This window comes from Marmota monax, unplaced genomic scaffold (genome assembly GCF_021218885.2).
Source record: "Marmota monax isolate L192 unplaced genomic scaffold, Marmota_monax_Labrador192_F-V1.1 WCK01_AAM20220418_F8-fsc00441, whole genome shotgun sequence".
Classification (NCBI taxonomy): Eukaryota; Metazoa; Chordata; class Mammalia; order Rodentia; family Sciuridae; genus Marmota; species Marmota monax.
Window position 1 is genome coordinate 140,885 of NW_026694644.1, and position 16,988 is coordinate 157,872.

The 16,988-nt window shown below is 38.8% G+C and overlaps 1 protein-coding gene across 1 annotated transcript; it reads right to left on the reverse strand.

Moving 5' to 3' along the window:
* Positions 1-169: 169 nt before the first annotated feature.
* On the reverse strand, positions 170-1,105 carry LOC124078360 (olfactory receptor 4C15-like). Its single transcript, XM_046423114.1, has one exon. The coding sequence runs from the start codon at positions 1,103-1,105 to the stop codon at positions 170-172; it is 936 nt and encodes a 311-aa protein (XP_046279070.1).
* Between the last annotated feature and the right edge of the window lie 15,883 nt (positions 1,106-16,988).

A 16,988-nucleotide genomic window follows, 5' to 3' on the forward strand; every position in this document is an offset into this window, starting at 1 on the left:
GGAACTCAGGGTTTCAATTGAGCAATCAGAATGTAGACATATTATTTCCTGACTGCCCTCCCCATGCATTTCCTGGAGTTATATGCCATCAATCCACACAAAATATTTTTTTCTGAGACAATAGTGACTTCTTTGCACTTAGCTTTTAATATTTAAAAAGTTTAATGCTTTATTTTTCATCAGAAAATGCCACCAATCTCTTCCACATTTTTCTTATGGCGTTTTTCATGTCCTTATTCCTAAAAGTGTAAATCAAAGGATTGAGCAAGGGAGTTAGCATAGTGCAAAATATTGCCACAATTTTGTCAAAGGAGAAGGCAGATGGAGACCGTGCATACATAAATATGCATGGGACAAAGAACAAAACCACAACAGCAATGTGAGATCCACAGGTGGACAGAGCTTTCTGACGCCCTTCAGAACTAATGGTTCTCAGAGAGAAAAAGATGACACCATAGGAGACAAGCAGCATGGAAAATATGATAATGCAGATAGACCCACTGTTGGCAATCACCAAGAGGCGAAAGATGTGAGTGTCAGTGCAGGCCAGCTTCAGTAATGGGTACAAGTCACACATGATGTGATCGATGATATTGGGGCCACAAAATGGCAGCTGGAAAGTAAAGAGAATCTGTATGATGGAATGCAAGAAGCCCCCTGTCCATGCCACCCCCACCAGAATGCCACAGAGCCTCCAGTTCATGATGACAGAGTAGTGCAAGGGCTTGCAAATGGCCACATAGCGGTCATAGGCCATGGATATGAGGACAATCACCTCTGCCCCAGCAAGGAAGTGCTCAGCGAAGATCTGCAGCAAGCAGCCTTCAAAGGAGATGGTTTTCCTCTTCTGGAGGGAGTCCACAATTGTTTTGGGGGCAATGACTGAGGAGAAGCAGGCATCCAGGAAGGACAGGAATGCCAAGAAGAAGTACATGGGGGAGCCCAGCAGTGCAGGGCTGCATAGGATGGTCACTACAATCAGCATGTTGCCCCTAACAGTTGCAATATAAATAAACAAAAATACTGTGAATATTATTTTCTGAACATTTGGATTCTGTGAAAGCCCCAGGAGCACAAACTCAGTTACAATACTTTGGTTTGGCATAACTTTGAAGGAAAAGGTCATCAATATGGGTGACAGTTGCCTTATATATGAGAAGTAGTTTTTAATCTCAAATGCCAGCTTTGATTAAGCAGTGGTGGCTTCCTGAAGTGAATTACTGAAAAGCATTCCTGCATAGCATGGAACAGGAGCTGGGGTTAGTTGATGCCATCCTTCATCAGAAGACTGCCGTAGATACAAGAGAAGAAATAACAGGCAGTTAAGATGCCATCGAAAACCATGGCTACTCTCCAAATATTTCTTTAAACCTATGTACTGAATTGGAACTTTAAGTGAATTAACTCATTTCTTATAAAAGAGAAATACCTATGCAAAGGAGCTTAACTCTACACTTAGCACATATAAAAGTACAGACTATGTGTTTTTTTTTAAATTACTCATCATTTTGAAATGTTTATAAAAATAAAAAAAAATATCAGTGCCGTCTGGATGAGTAAATAATATAATGCTGGAAGTTATCTGTGCTGGGTCTTATTATCTTATGTCATTGATGAGAGGTTCATTCTTAAAGATTTTAAGTTCAAGTCAACAATGGTTGTTAGATGTGGGATTTTAACACATAACCTTCATGTCCCATGCAAGTCCTTATCATAGAATCAACATTGAAAGAGGTGGGGATTTTTTATTTATAGCAAGGACCTCAAAGTAGGGGTGACCTTTATAGAGGCTCCATCCACCCTGTAAATCTTAACACTTCTCATTTCTTTGTTCATGTGTGAAAGAGGCATCTTGATGAAGGAAAAAATAAATAAATGATATGTAATCAGAAGTTGAATTCATGTTTCACCTGGATAATGATTCCTGATTTTGATTTAATTTTCTATTTTACACACAGTCTTGAAGGGTGACTGTGTCCTCACCTGCATGTGTAACTGATATGTCTAATAATATGTCCAATAGGGTGTGTGTATATATGTGAACATGTATTCATAAGAATAAGCCTGTTAAATAGGTGAATAAAAGATTTATAGAATTAGTGTGTTATAAATGAATTGATTTTTATGAATGACAGTTACCTGAAATGTCATTAAAATGTCAATGAGATTTAAAAATATACAACTGAGTATGTTAGAATTTATACTTTATCTTACTTTAAAATGACTATTTTCATTATTTCCCAATGATTTAGACATCTGTAAATGTTTCCTGTACTATACACTCCATATTCAGTTAAAAATTGTCACCAAAAGAACAGGAATGTCAACCAAACCTACAAGATCATTGGACCAGACAGCAGCCATTTATTTAACATTAAAATCAACATGTAATTACAGTAGTGGTCTGCTTAGCCCAGGGCCGAAGCAGGAAAGACAATAAAATGACATAAATAAGAATGTTAGCTCCCGACTCTTGCAGATTTGAACTCAAATTCAAGTCTTTTTACTTTTTTGGCATTAAACATTTACTTCAAAATTCGTAAAATTCTCAAAGCCTCAGGTTTCACTTATAATGGTTATAATAAGTTTGTGGCAAGATTCTGTGAGACTTAGATTAAGGACATGGGCAGGAAAACAATAATGCATTAAGAGACACAGAAATATATTCACCACATTTTAAATGTTCTCAATAATGCCTTAAAACATTTTTATAGTCTCATACCTTATTTATTCTCACACTCCTATTTCATGCAGCTTTGTTGTAAGAAAAAAAGTTTTTTTGATGGAATTACAAAAGACCAAATCTCTATATTAAATGAATGATCAATTTTATGCTTACAACTCCTTAACAAACAAATTTTAAGACTGTTTTAGCATTAAAATATTCATTAATTATTAGAAAACCAACCCTTTCTTTGTTCAGACAAAGAACTTCCAAATTGTTAAAAAACTTTTGGCAGTGGAAAGCAAAGTGTCCTTTTGGTTTACGGTGACAAAATTTAGGGTTCTATGTCACTTAATGGGTAATTATTATAAATATTAAATATTATTCTGTATTGAAACCTGAAACAGAAAAGGCAGTAGTGAAAAATAAATACTGAATGCAATCGTGTTTTGTTAAGACATAGTTTTGACAAATTGCTCATTGTAATGCAAGATGATAGTATTGGTACAGAGGAATATTCAGGAATTCTTTATACTATCTTGGCTACTTTTCTTATTATCTAAATTTACTTCAATACAAAAAGTTATTTAGAAAGAAGAAAAAATGTTCAGGATTTGCCATAAAAACTTCTATATTTAATTATCCTTTGTCATTCAACAATTATGTCTCAGCCCCCTGTCCCATAAAGTAGTGACAATAGCCCTTGCTCAAACTCCCTGACTCATGAGAGGCAAAGAGACATTATTTTGAGCATGCTTTTCACATTACAGATCAAAATCAAGTCCTGAAATATTGAAATCAGCATTATTTTAAAGGAATGTGTGTATACTCACAAAGTGAGCTGAAAAATTAAATCAGTTGTCATTATCAGTAGTTCTTATTACCATATTTTGAACAGTCAATTTTAAATGCATTTGTTTGTACATTAAAGTTAAATTTGCATATATTTTTAAGATACATATTGCTATTACAAATAAAGGTTTTGATAAGTACTCCATTATTTATTAACCTCCCTGATGTGCTTCTTAAATTCACGGTAGTTTTAACTGTAAATTGTGTTTTATCTGCAACAGTATATTATGTATGCCTTAATTGTGTAGCTAAAACACTCCTCTCCCTGACTTTGGGGCTTTCTTCAGATTTCAGTCTTTCTGTCCTCTTTATGTGACTCTGATGATTTCCCTAAATGTTTCAACTTTCATGCTGTTACTATTTCGGGAAATTTTTTTAAAAAAATAAGTAAAAATTACCCGTTTTTTCTTTGCACCATTGCCCTTCCTGGTGGCAGTTTGAGACTTTGCTGTTATCTTTGTTCTTTAGCACATTTTAAAAGAAAAGGTCACCATAATGAGCAACACAGTAGTTCAGTTCTTCAAGGATTTAAGACTTTTAAAACAATTCTGAGGCAGGCACATAACACTGTTTGACATTGAATGTTCATAAGGAAAATTAACAGAACACATTTAAAATCAGAAGACTGTATTCTGTGGCATGAGTTTTTCCTTACCTACAATGTCCTTCCAGGTACATTCGTTAGTGTGTGGTTTTAGAAATGGTATTTTAGATTCCCTCCAAAACGGTAAATGTCACAGAAGGGCTTAAATTTCCCATGCTCCAACACCAGTCTGTTTTATAAATCTTCAGAATATCCTACATTTTAATGTAAAACATCAGGACAAATAGTGTTAGGAGATGTATGGTAAATGAGAACTTTTTTATAGTGTAAGTAAAATGTTACTGGAGAGCTGAGACAATAGCATGAATTAGTCATATTTCTAAACTATGTGGATTTATCTTGAAAATGCAAAGCTGGACATAATTCTAGTTTCATGAGATTGGTGTAATCCATGCCCCTAAATAAAAAGTGATTCACTCTGTTATCATAGCTGCTATCTATTGAGCACTTATAATATTATCAACTGATGTCTTATAGGTTCCACATGTATTTTATGTGTTTCTATATATTTAGAGCTTAATAGTATTTTTAATTCTCTTAAAGATGAGGAGTCTGGAAATTAGAAAGTTTTCAAAACTAGCCAGGTATGCTCACCTGTCATTGATAGATCCATGCATTGCATTAAACACACTAGCCCAACTACAACACCAGCACTTTTAAATCTTATAACACAATTTAAAGCCATTTTCTCAAAACACAAACATTTGAATTATAAATCTCACCATTTATAAATTCCTTTAAAATTATAGTGATGATAACCTCATATTGTCTATGGATAAATCTATTTGGTGGAGGCCAAAATGTGATGTATACATGCAACTCTTCCTTCTACATCTAAAAGAGAGAGAAAGAGCATCTCTTGCAGTCCAGATGATGTTTCCACCACCTCTCAAGTGCAGCCTTCAACATGGTCTAATGGAAAAGAGAAATAACAAAGTGTCCTCCTAGATTTCCAGCTGATTTTAAAGAGGTCTTGGTGAGAGGTCATGTATCAGTAGAATTGCTTTTCCCCAGGGTTTGTATACTTGCCATTCATGTCGCTATACAATTTTCCATAGATTTTGTTTGCAAAATGCTTCTGTGCCTGAGCAATTAGAGTGCTTTATTTATTGGCAAGTTTTCAGTTTGTTCTTATCCCTCTTATTTTTTTTTTTTAATATTAATTCTGGGTTTGAAGATATTTTCACTATCCTTTATGTTTAGGAATAGAACATTATATATAGGGGTATATGGTACTTTTAAAAACTTTTTAACAATGAGTGCTTATTATTAAGAATGACATATTTTCTGTGTTGATTTTCAAATAGTTAGGAATTAAATCAAAATATAAGATTTCCTTTTAGCCCCTAATTCTGATATCCCATTATTTCAAAATTAAAAAAAAAAAAAATAACACTTTTTTAAAAGGAACTGATTTTTTCTCTTCTCATTTTATCAAAAAATAAGGTGTGACAAGGCTGTTTGTTAAATTAGAATATTATATTGATTCCCAGGCTTTAAGGGCCACTTGGATTTAGGTCACTGGATCCCTTCATTGAAGAACCACACTAAAAAGTCTGTGGCTCTATAGAGTTTTTAAACAATTTATCTGTTTTATATCTGTTCATATTACATGTAAAAATGTAGAACTGAAGTGATTCATCAGAAAACTTAAGACGCAGAAGGGCCATCAATTTATTAATCTATAGAATAAAGGAAATGGCATTATATCCTTCAAGCAAATTTTTTTGAAGTTTACTTTCACGTAAAGAATCACTAGATCTGGACCTCATACTGTGAGGGGAAATTATGTTTTGACAATGAGACTCAGTAGCAAGTTTCCAGTAATTCATTCTGGAATTCTGTTTCTCACTTTTTTTGTTACTTAGTTTATAGCAGCTATTTTTTTAAAAGGCAAAGATTTAAGACATTTTCTAACATCTAGTAGATATAGTCCCACACTACTGTGTTTCCCTCACTTCCTTATTATCAGTGCTGCTATTTACACACAGGCACACTTCCAAAGGAGTCTCACCATTGACTTAGCCGTTTCTGTCAAAAAATGGTTTGTCATCAGTGTTACTAATTCATCATAAGATTATTATTTCTAAAAATAAGGCCTACCTTAAGGGTGTGTAGAGCCAGATAAATATAGTTTTTCTTTGTTTGCTTGCCTACTTCTTCATCTGTTTTTTTGGGGGAACCCAATCTATAATCATTCCATGTTAAAAATAAATAAATAAGTATTTTGACTTAAAAATGTATTAAAAATTCATGAGAAAGTGACAGGTATAATGACTTTTCTTGATAAGAAATTAATCTGTGAGCCAAGAAGCAGTACTTATATACTTTTTAAATTATTCATTTGCAACAAAGTTTGTGGATTCCTAGTATCAAGGCAACTCTCTTCCAATTCCAGTCCAAAAGACAACTCTTTTGGCTATATTGAGGACTTGTGTATTTTGAAATAAATGCCTCTGCAGTTTCCAATTCCATCTACTTATTGCTATTTTATATTAATACTCATGATACCATATCATTTATTGGACTTCCCATACACACTGACTACCAAAGACCCTCTCAAGGATATGTTCTCGATAATAAGGACAAATCCCAATCTGAGGATCAGAGTATGCATAGAAATGTGAGTGATGATTCATTTCCTGGTCATGTGAAACTAGCTGAACTTCTATGGTGTAAGAACAGAGTTACCAGCCATCTGACAGCATGTTCCCTTGAAGGAGTCCGACCATAATCACTTCATTCCTGGAAGGCAGTATCATTTTTTCCCACTGTCCTGATATACGTGTTTATTGCTATAATCTTTCCTCTTAAAACTGCTTTTACTGCATTTCATATGTTTTGATTTGTTGCATTTCCATTTCTGTTTGTATGAAAATAGTTTTTTTTTTTTTGATGGAATTCTAGGGATTAAATCCAGGTTCTTGCACATGCTATGCACAAGCTCTAACACTGCAATATGCTTCCAAATCCAAGTGACATCTTTTAAATTGGTTTTTAATTTGTTTATTAGTCCATTAGTTATTTAAGGGCCTTTTAATTTTCACTAATTTGTAAATTCTTTGAATTTCTTGTTATCATTGACCATTATCATCAGAAAAGATGCTTGATATTATTTCACTTTCTTGAGTTTATTTAAACTTGTAATATGGTCTAACATTGATTTTATCCTGGAAAAATATTCCTTTGTAAACTTGATAAGAATATATATTCTCCTGTTTTGTATATAATGTTCTGTACACGTACCTTGGGTCAATTTGCATAAATTATAGTTCAAGTTAGATGTTTATTTACATATTTTAATATCTGTCATCTGTTGTTTTATGAATGTGGGCTATTTATATCCTCTGCATTACAGTCATTGTTGACTTTAGGTAGATTAATATTTCCTTTTTAAATTATGTTTTATTTACGTATGACAGTAGAATGTATTAGAATTCTTATTACACATATAGAGTGCAATTTTTCATATCTCTGGTTGTATACAAAGTATATTCGCACTGATTGGTGTCTTCATACACGTAATTTGGATAATAATTTCTATCGCATTCTACCATCATTTCTAACCCCATGCTCCCTCCCTTCCCCTTCCATCCCCTCTACCATATCTAGAATTCATCTATTCCTCCCATGCTCCCTCTCCCTACCCCACTATGAATCACCCTCCTTATATCAGAGAAAACATTTGGCCTTCGGTTTTGGGGATAGGCTAACTTCACTAGGCATTATCATCTCTAACTCCATCCATGTACCTACAAATGCCAAGATTTTATTCTCTTTTATTGCTGAATAACATACCATTGCGTATATATGCCACATTTTTTATCCATTCATCTACTAAAGGGTATCTAGGTTGGTTTCACAGTTTAGCTGTTGTGAATTGTGCGTCTATATATATTGATTTCTACTAGACACAGGGTCTCTAGTTTTATTCCTAGGTCCTTGATCCATTTTAAGTTGAGTTTTGTGCATGGTGAGAGATAAGGGTTTAATTTCATTTTGTTGCGTATGGATTTCCAGTTTTCATAGCACAATACATTGAAGAAACTATCTTCAGTGCATGTTTTTGGCGTCTTTGTCTAATATAATTGTAATTTTGTGGGTTAGTCTCTGTTTCCTCTTTCTGTACCATCCATTGTTCTACCAGTCTGTTTTGGTGCCAATATTATGCTGTTTTTTTTTTTTTTTTTTTTTTTTTTTACTATTGCTCTGTAGTATAGTTTAAGGTCTGGTATAGTGATGATACCAGCTTCACTCTTCCTGTTGAGGACTGCTTTAGCTATTTTGGGTCTCTTATTTTACCAGATGAATTTCATGACTGCTTTTTATATTTCTATGAGGAATGTCATTGGGATTTTGATCAGAATTGCATTAAATCTCTATAGTGCTTTTGGAAGTGTGGTCATTTTGATAATATTAATTCTGCCTATCCAAGAGCAAGGTAGATCTTTCTGTCTTCTAAGGTCTTCTTTGACTAGTTTCTTTAGGGCTCTGTAATTTTGATTATTTAGATCTTCCACCTCTTTCATTAAGTTGATTCCCAAGTATTTCATTTTTTTGAGGCTATTGTAAATGGGGTAGTTGTCCTTATTTCCCTTTGAAATGATTTGTCACTGATATACAAAAATGCCTTTGATTTACAGGTCTTGATTTTCTAGCCTGCTACTTGCTGAAATCATTCACTAGTTCTAGAGTTTTCTGATGGAGCTTCTTGGGTCTTTTAGGTAGAGAATAATGTTGTCAGCAAATAGTGCCAATTTAAGTTCTTCTTTTCCTATATGCATCCCTTTAATTTCTTTCGTCTAATTGCTCTTGCCAGTGTTTCAATAACTACGTTAAATAGAAGTGGTGAAAAGGGGCATCCCTGTCTTGTTCCAGTTTTCAGAGGGAATGCCTTCAATTTTTCTCCATTTAGAGTGATGTTGGCCTGGGGCTTAGCATAGATAGCCTTTATGATGTTGAGATACGTTCCTGTTCTCTCTAGTTTTACTAGTGTTTTGAACTTTATGTTCTATTTTGTCAAATGCTTCTTCTGTGTCTATTGAGATGATCATAAGATTTTTATCTATTTATGTAATGAATTACATTTATTGATTTCCGTATGTTGAACCGTCCTTGCATCTTTGGGATGAATCCCACTTGATCGTGGTGGATGATCTTTTTCATATGTTTTTGTATTTGATTTGCGAGAATTTCATTGAGAATTTTTGTATCTATGTTCATTAGAGATATTGGTCTGCAGTTTTCTCTTTTTTGAAGTGTTTTTGCCTGGTTTTGAAATCAGACTGATATTGGCCTCATAGGATGAGTTTGGAAGTGCTGCCTCTTTTTCTATTTCCTGTAATAAATTGGAGAGTATTCACATTATTTCTTCTTTAAAGGTCTTGTAGAACTCGGCTGTGTATCTGTCTGCTCCTGGACTTTTCTTGGTTGGTAGACTTTTGATGGCATCTGCTCTTTTGTCACTTGAAATTGATCCCTTTAAATTGTGTATATCATCCTGATTCAATTTGGCAAATTTTATGACTCTAGGTATTTGTTGATGCCTTCAATATTTTCTATTTTATTGAAGTACAAGATTTTAAAATAATTTCTAATTATCTTCTGTATTTCTGTAGTGTCTATTGTGATATTTCCATTTTCTTCACGTATGTTAGTGATTTGAGTTTTCTCTCTTTTTCTCTTTGTTAGAATGGCTAAAGGTCTGTCAATTTTATTCATTTTTTTCAAAGAACCAACTTTTTGTTCTGTCAATTTTTTCAATTTTTTCTTTTGTTTCAATTTCATTGATTTCAGCTCTGGTTTTAATTATTTCCTGATTTATTCTATCCATCATTTCAAGTATTTCTGACTTTTTTTTTCAGAGTCTCCATCTCTCTCGAAGTAATCTTTTGCTACCTGTATTGCTTAATATGCCATTCTTTAATTCACAGATAATTTTAATTAGAAACCTTCTGAACTCCTTCTCTGACATTTCATCAACTTCGCTGTCTGTGGGTTCTGTTATTATACTGTTCTGCTTTCTTTGGCTCACTTTCCTCCCTTGTTTTTTCATGTTGCCTCTGTGTCTTCTTTTCTTGCAGTGTGGATCTGAGATATTATAGTTTCTTTTCTATATTCTGGTAGTACCCATGCAGATTGTTTGTACCTCACCTTGATGTTGGGCTTCCAGACCCTGCTGGTGTTCCTCAATATATGCTACTGTAACTAAAGGTGGTGGTGGCAATAGCCAAGGTAACTTGAGATAATACTTAAGGTGCCCCAAGATGGAAGCAATGTCTTACAGATATGGGGCTGAAAGGGCGAGCCTCACACTCTCTTGGCGATGCTTGCTCTGAGATGCAGCTGTTTGTAGGACCTGTCTACTGTCAAAAAGTAGGGGCTACTGCTTTGGAGAGGCTATGGAAATGACTGCAGTATCCCAAGATTAAAGTGGATTACATTTTGGCTCCCAGGTAAATGGGAGTGGAGGGGATGAACTCAGACCTACCCTGGACCTGGGTCTTGCACAAGTTGGTGTGGGCAGATCTAGGCTTGGCCTGGGCTTCCATGAAAGACTCCTCTGCTAGTCAGAAGAAGCAGTCCTATGCCAGAGGTTAGGCTTTGGCGGGTGCCTTCCCTGCAGGTAAATGTAAAGTGGTGGACCCAGGCCTACTGTGATCCTGGATCCTACGCAGGCTGGTGTTGATGGATCTGGACTGGGCCTGGGTTCCTGTGGTAGTCTGCTGGTTGGACGAGGTGATCTTGTGCATGAGGCTGGTCTCTGATGGGTGTCTGCTCCATCAGTAAAGGGAATGGACCCAAGCATCTGTTCCACCCAGGATGGTGTGGGAGGATCTGGGCTGGGCCTGGGCTCCCACAGTAGTCTGTTGGATGGAAAAGGCAGTCTTGTGCTAGAGACTGGGCTCTGACAGGTGTCAGCCCTATTGGTGAAGGGGTGGTCCTGGGCCTACTGTGAGCCTGGGTCCTCCACAGGCTAGTGTGGGTGGATCTCTTCATCTTTCCTTAATAGCTAGTACCTTGTGAAATTGAGAACAACTTTTTGAAGAATGGAAAAATTCAAAATAATCCTATTTATGTGTTCTAAATGTCATTGTAAATGGTAACCAAAAGTGAAATATATATACAATTGTTGGGGAAAATGTTTGCATATTGTATAAATCCATAGTGGGTGATTGACTATCATCTCCTTATCTGGAAAGCCTGCTTTACTTTGATGACACATTCTTTATAAAACCTAAATATCTAATACTGATGCTAAAAAAAAAGGCGCCATATTTCAGTTCATGTTATTCTATATGATGGCAAATACATAGTATTAGCAGTATCTAGGTGACCAATATTCTGCATACATCACAAATTTACCAATGCATAGTAATTTTAATAAAAATGGTTTGTCTTTTATTTTATTGTCCTCTATAATTACTAATATTTACTTTATTGATTGTATAACATGCACACTTTAAGTAATGAGGTATTCCTCTTTGTTTGCATCTTTAATGCTTAAAAAGTTTGTTTTCATAATGTCACAATGTCATATCTTTCCCTGGCTATGTTTCCTTTCACGTGAAGTTGTTCCTGTTGCTCTTCTCCTTGCTCTTCCAGCAGTGATGGTGGCTCATTTCCATAAGTATTCAGGTTGGAACATTGCTGTTTATACTGGTCAAATTGAAAGCCTGGTGCTGCATAACATTTTCAAAGCAAAGCAATTTGTACCACAAGTTTATCATTATAACTCCAGTGGTGTATCTGTCAGTGATTTTGTTGTATGAGTGGTTGGTAGTTCCCCCACTGCTGTATATCAAATACAACCCCTTATGGAAGGTGTTGGGAGTCGCCCGGGCTCCAAAGACTAACCTCCCTATCTCCTGAGAAGAGCCGTCCAATGGTGAGTTGTGCTGACTCACATGATCTTTACCCACCAATCAGAAAGCACGCCATGCCAGCTGCCAAAACCTTTAAATTGTTAAACTGTTTCAACCATCAGACCACCCCCGGCTCTATAAATATGCAGAACTGCCTCAATAAATGGGCATTTTCTCCGACAGCAAGCCTTGATCATTCTTTCATTGGTGCTGAAACCTGGGAAGGGGAATTCCTCACTGCTGGAGGGCCCCCTCTCTCAAGGCTTGCTGTCCTTGTCCACTCTTTCAAGCGCTGCTCACAACACTGGCTCTTCAATAGGTGAGTTCTCCTAACAGGTATCCAACTTCAGACAGGATATTCAGGGGCTTTGACAGTGATCATCTGGCAAACCTCTGATGCCCAATCTGGAGGAGAGAATGCAGCCCACCATGACCTTCATGGTCAGGGTGGACTCTCTGGAGCCTGGTTCATTAGCGGGAGGTACTGAGGGGTGGAAGAACAGGCACTCCTCTCTCTCTCTCTCTCTCTCTCTCTCTCTCTCTCTCTCTCTCTCTCTTTAACCACCCTTGTCCCTCTCCTGGCCTAATTAAACCGAAAAGACTGGTGCCAGGTGGTCCATGACTTCCAGCCATTCTGGGCCTGCCAGCTGGACTCTTAGGTGATGACTCCATCATCCTCCCGGCCCCGACTCTCCTGAGTCATATTGGTTAAGCTCCCTTTCGGGGACGCCTGTGAGGAGGCTCATCCAATTCTATTCAGGTCCAGACACTTCCCACCTTCACACTTCTTTCTTAGGGACCATTATGGGGGCCTCTTCTTCCCTCCCTGCAGACTCCCCCTTAAAACGCCTCCTGGCTAATCTGGATCAGCTATCCTTCACTCCTGATATAAATCCCAATACTGTCATGAAATTCTGCACACAAGATTGGCCTTACAATCAATGTCAATGGCCCCCAGGAGGATCCCTAGATCCCACAATCCTCAGAGATCTGTTTAACTTCTGTGAGTGCTCGAAAAAGTGGAAGGAGATCCCCTATATTGAGGCTTTTTCTCTTCTTCTTTCCTACTCTGACCTATGCTCTTATCTTAATGACCATACTGACCCTTCTTTCGGTCCAGCAGATAAACCCCCTCCCTACGGGCCTCCCCCATTGGCTCCCCCTGCTCCCCCTGACACCTTTAGTCCCCCCCAAACTAGGTCCCGGTCCCTAGTCCCACAAACCATGGCCCCTTTAAGAGAGGTTGCTGAACCTGAGGGCACTATCGGGGTACATGTCCTGTTCTCTAATAATGACCTCACACAACAAGAGTGAAGGTTGGGCTCATTCACTACAGATCCCACTACTTACATTACAGAGTTTCAATGGGTCCTCCAGGCTTTTAGCCTCACTCACCATGATGTATGTATGTATGTATATATATATATATATATATATATATATTATTGGCTAATACACTTCTTGAGGAACGTACCAGAAGCTGGCATACAGATTAGGGACCGATTCTCCACATGTATTATTGCTGGGCTCAAAAAAGCGGCACATAAGGCTGTCAAGTTCCAAAAATTACAAGAGATTATTCAAAAGTGAAAGGAGACCCCATCAGAATTTCTGGATCGGCTTACAAAAGCCCTTCAGCAGTATACTAACCTAGATCCCGAAACCCCAGATGGCCGTCATGTCCTTATGACATATTTCCTCTCGCATAGCTACCCCGACATCCAGGCCAAACTAAAAAAGCTCGAACAAGGGCCTGCCACCCTCCAGACTGAGATCTTGGCAATAGCCTTTAAGGTTTTTTCACAACCAGGATGAGGAAATCGGGCGCCACAAGCACAGGGCCAAACAGGATAAATTTCAAATGCTTGCCCAGGTGCTACAGGGTGCTTCCTCAGGTCTCTGCTCATCACTGAAAACTCCCCCAGGTGACTGCTTCAAGTGTGGCAAGGAGGGACATTGGGCCAAAGCATGCTCGCACCACACACTCCATGTAACCCATGCCCTAAATGTCAACAACAAGGGCATTGGGGTTCTGACTGTCCTAGATTCCATAGGAAGCCTATAGCCAGGGAACCTTCTGACCTTCTGGGTATAGCAATCAAAGATTGATGGGGCCTTGGGTCCTTGTCCCCAGCCTTAACAATTAATAAACAAGAACCCAGGGTGTGGATTCAGGTGGATGGGTGCAAGGTTGAATTTCTCCTTGACACTGGGGCTACCTTCTCAGTCCTGACATAATTCTGGGGGCAAGCAGTGCCGACCACCTCTTCTATTGTTGGGGTAGGAGGAAAGACCATCTATCCAAAAAAGACTCCCCTATTACTGTGTTCCATAGACAACTTCCCATTTTCTCAGACATTCCTAGTTATGCCCCAATGTCCAGGTCCTTTGCTCAGCCGAGATATTCTCTCTAAATTTAATACAACAATCACATCCGGGCTCCTAGCATCAGTCAGACTCCAGAATCAGCCTGTTTATCTTTCCTAGCCCTTTTGGCATAAGACTGGCCATTCTGCTCCACTTGTGAGACTGACATGAAAAAGGAGCCCTTCCCTACGAACCTGGTAGACCTAATTTTATGGGATACCCACAACCCCTCCACCATTTCCTGCTCACTAGTTAACATTCATCTCAAAGATCCTAACACCTTCCCCAATCAGGCTCAATACCCCCTGTCCACAAAAGCTCTTCTGGGCCTACAACCTATTATTCAGGACCTTCTTAGCAAGGGGTACCTATGTCCTGCTCATTCCTCTTACAATACTCTCATACTAGTGGTAGAAAAGCCCAACAGGTCCTATCGCTTAGTTTAGGACTTACGACTCATCAGCACCTCCATTAGGCCCATACATCCTTTGGTTCTCAACACATACACCCTGCTGTCTCAGATCCCCCACACTGCCACCCACTTCTCAATCATAGATTTAAAGGATGCTTTCTTCTCCATTCCCCTTGCCCCCGAATCACAAGATCTTTTTGCCTTTACCTGAACAGATCCCACCACCAGACATTCTCGACAACTAACCTGGACTGTCCTTCCTCAGGGATTTTGAGATAGTCCACACCTCTTTGGACAAACCCTGGCCTCTGACCTCCAATCTTTTCACCTCCAGTGGCCCAAATCCACCCTCTTGTAATATGTTGATGATCTTCTCCTCTGTAGCCCATCCAAAGGGTACTCAACAGATGACACAGTTCTCCTACTTAATTTCTTGACCTTAAAGGGATATCAGGCCTTTCCACAAAATGCCCAAATAGAATGTAAAGAGGTCACATATCTAGGGTTCTCTATCACTCAAGGGAAAAAGGACATTACAGTAGACAGAAAACAGCTTATTGTGTTTATACCTACACCAAAGACAAAAGATGACATACTCTCCATTTTGGGTTTGGCTGGGTACTTCAGGGCCTGGATTCCTAATTTCTCCCCCCTCGCCAGGCAGCTATATAATCTGGCCAAGGGCCCCCAAGATGAACCCCTACCCTCAGCAGTAGGAAAGCCCTTTATCATCCTTAAAAAGGCCCTCCTCCAGGCACCCTCCCTGCATCTCCCCGACCTCTCCCGACCCTTCACACTCTATGTACATGAAAAACAGGGACAAAGTCTGGGCAATTCTGGGTCAGGAATATGGTCCCACATTTGCACCAATGGCCTACCTATCCAAACAGCTCAACCCCACTGTCAGGGGATAGCCCTCATGTCTCAGAGCCCTAGCAGCAGCCCATGACCTCCAAAAAGAAGCACACAAGCTTACCTTTGGCTCTCAGCAAACCATCTCATCTCCTCACCATCTAAAGGATTTCCTCACTTACAAGGGGCTACAGTCACTTCCTCCTTCCAGGGTTCTATCCCTCCTTGTCTCATTCCTTGAAAATCCTTCTATCTCTTTTCAGTCCTGCTCTTTATTAAACCCTGCCTCCATCCTCCTATCTTCTCCCTCACAAGATCCCATCCACAAATGCCTGGAGGTATTAGAGACGATTTTACCCTGCCCTACCACTATTTCTGAGGGATCCCTGCCCTCTTCAGACCTTGTCTGTTTCTCAGGTGGTAGCTCCTTTATACACGAAGAGGTTAAAGTGATGGGGTGTGCTGTCGTTTCCCTCTCATTCATCATAGAAGCAAAACCTCTCCCACCCAATACCACCAACCAACAAGCTGAACTCATAGCTGCCACAAGGGCATGCGAGCTAGCGGAGAAAAAGCCCTCTCCCTAGATACAGATTCCAAATACAACTTCCATATCCTGATCTCCCACACAGCCATTTGGAAAGAGAGGGGGCTATTGACCACCAAAGGGACAGCAGTCATTAATTCCACCCTAATTTCTGGCCTACTACAAGCCTCCAGGCTGCCTTCCCAACTGGGAATAATCCATTGCAAGGCCCACAAAACTGACTTCTCCCTTACTACTATGGGGAAATCCAAGGCCGATCAAGTGGCTATATCAGCCGCCCTACAGAGCTTTACCTCCTCTCCGCTACTCTTCGTTACCACCGGGGATTGGCCCAAAGACCCCCAACAACTCTTCCAGTTTCTTCACTCTCTATTCCATTCTAGACCACAGAGTCTCACTACTTTCCTTCACTCCTTTTTCACCCTTTCCTCACGCGATAAGACCCTCCTACAACAGATCACTGCCGCTTGTCAGATCTGCCAGAAAACCAATACCAATACTCCATTAAAACCTAAACCTTTCCCATCTCATCAGGCCTGTGGTAGTACCCTGGCTGCAGACTGGCAGATTGATTTCACCAACATGCCCCAAGTAAAAAACATAAAATATCTTCTTGTATTGGTAGATACTTTTTTGGGATGGGTTTAAGCCTTTCCCACTTCTAACAAACGGGCCTCTATGGTAGTTGATCTATTGCTTACTCACATAATCCCCTGTTTTGGTATGCCCACTATTATCCAATCAGACAATGGCCCAGAATTCAGCTTGCAGATAACTCAGGGACTGGTTCACGCATTATCACTCCCTTGGCATTTCCATTGCCC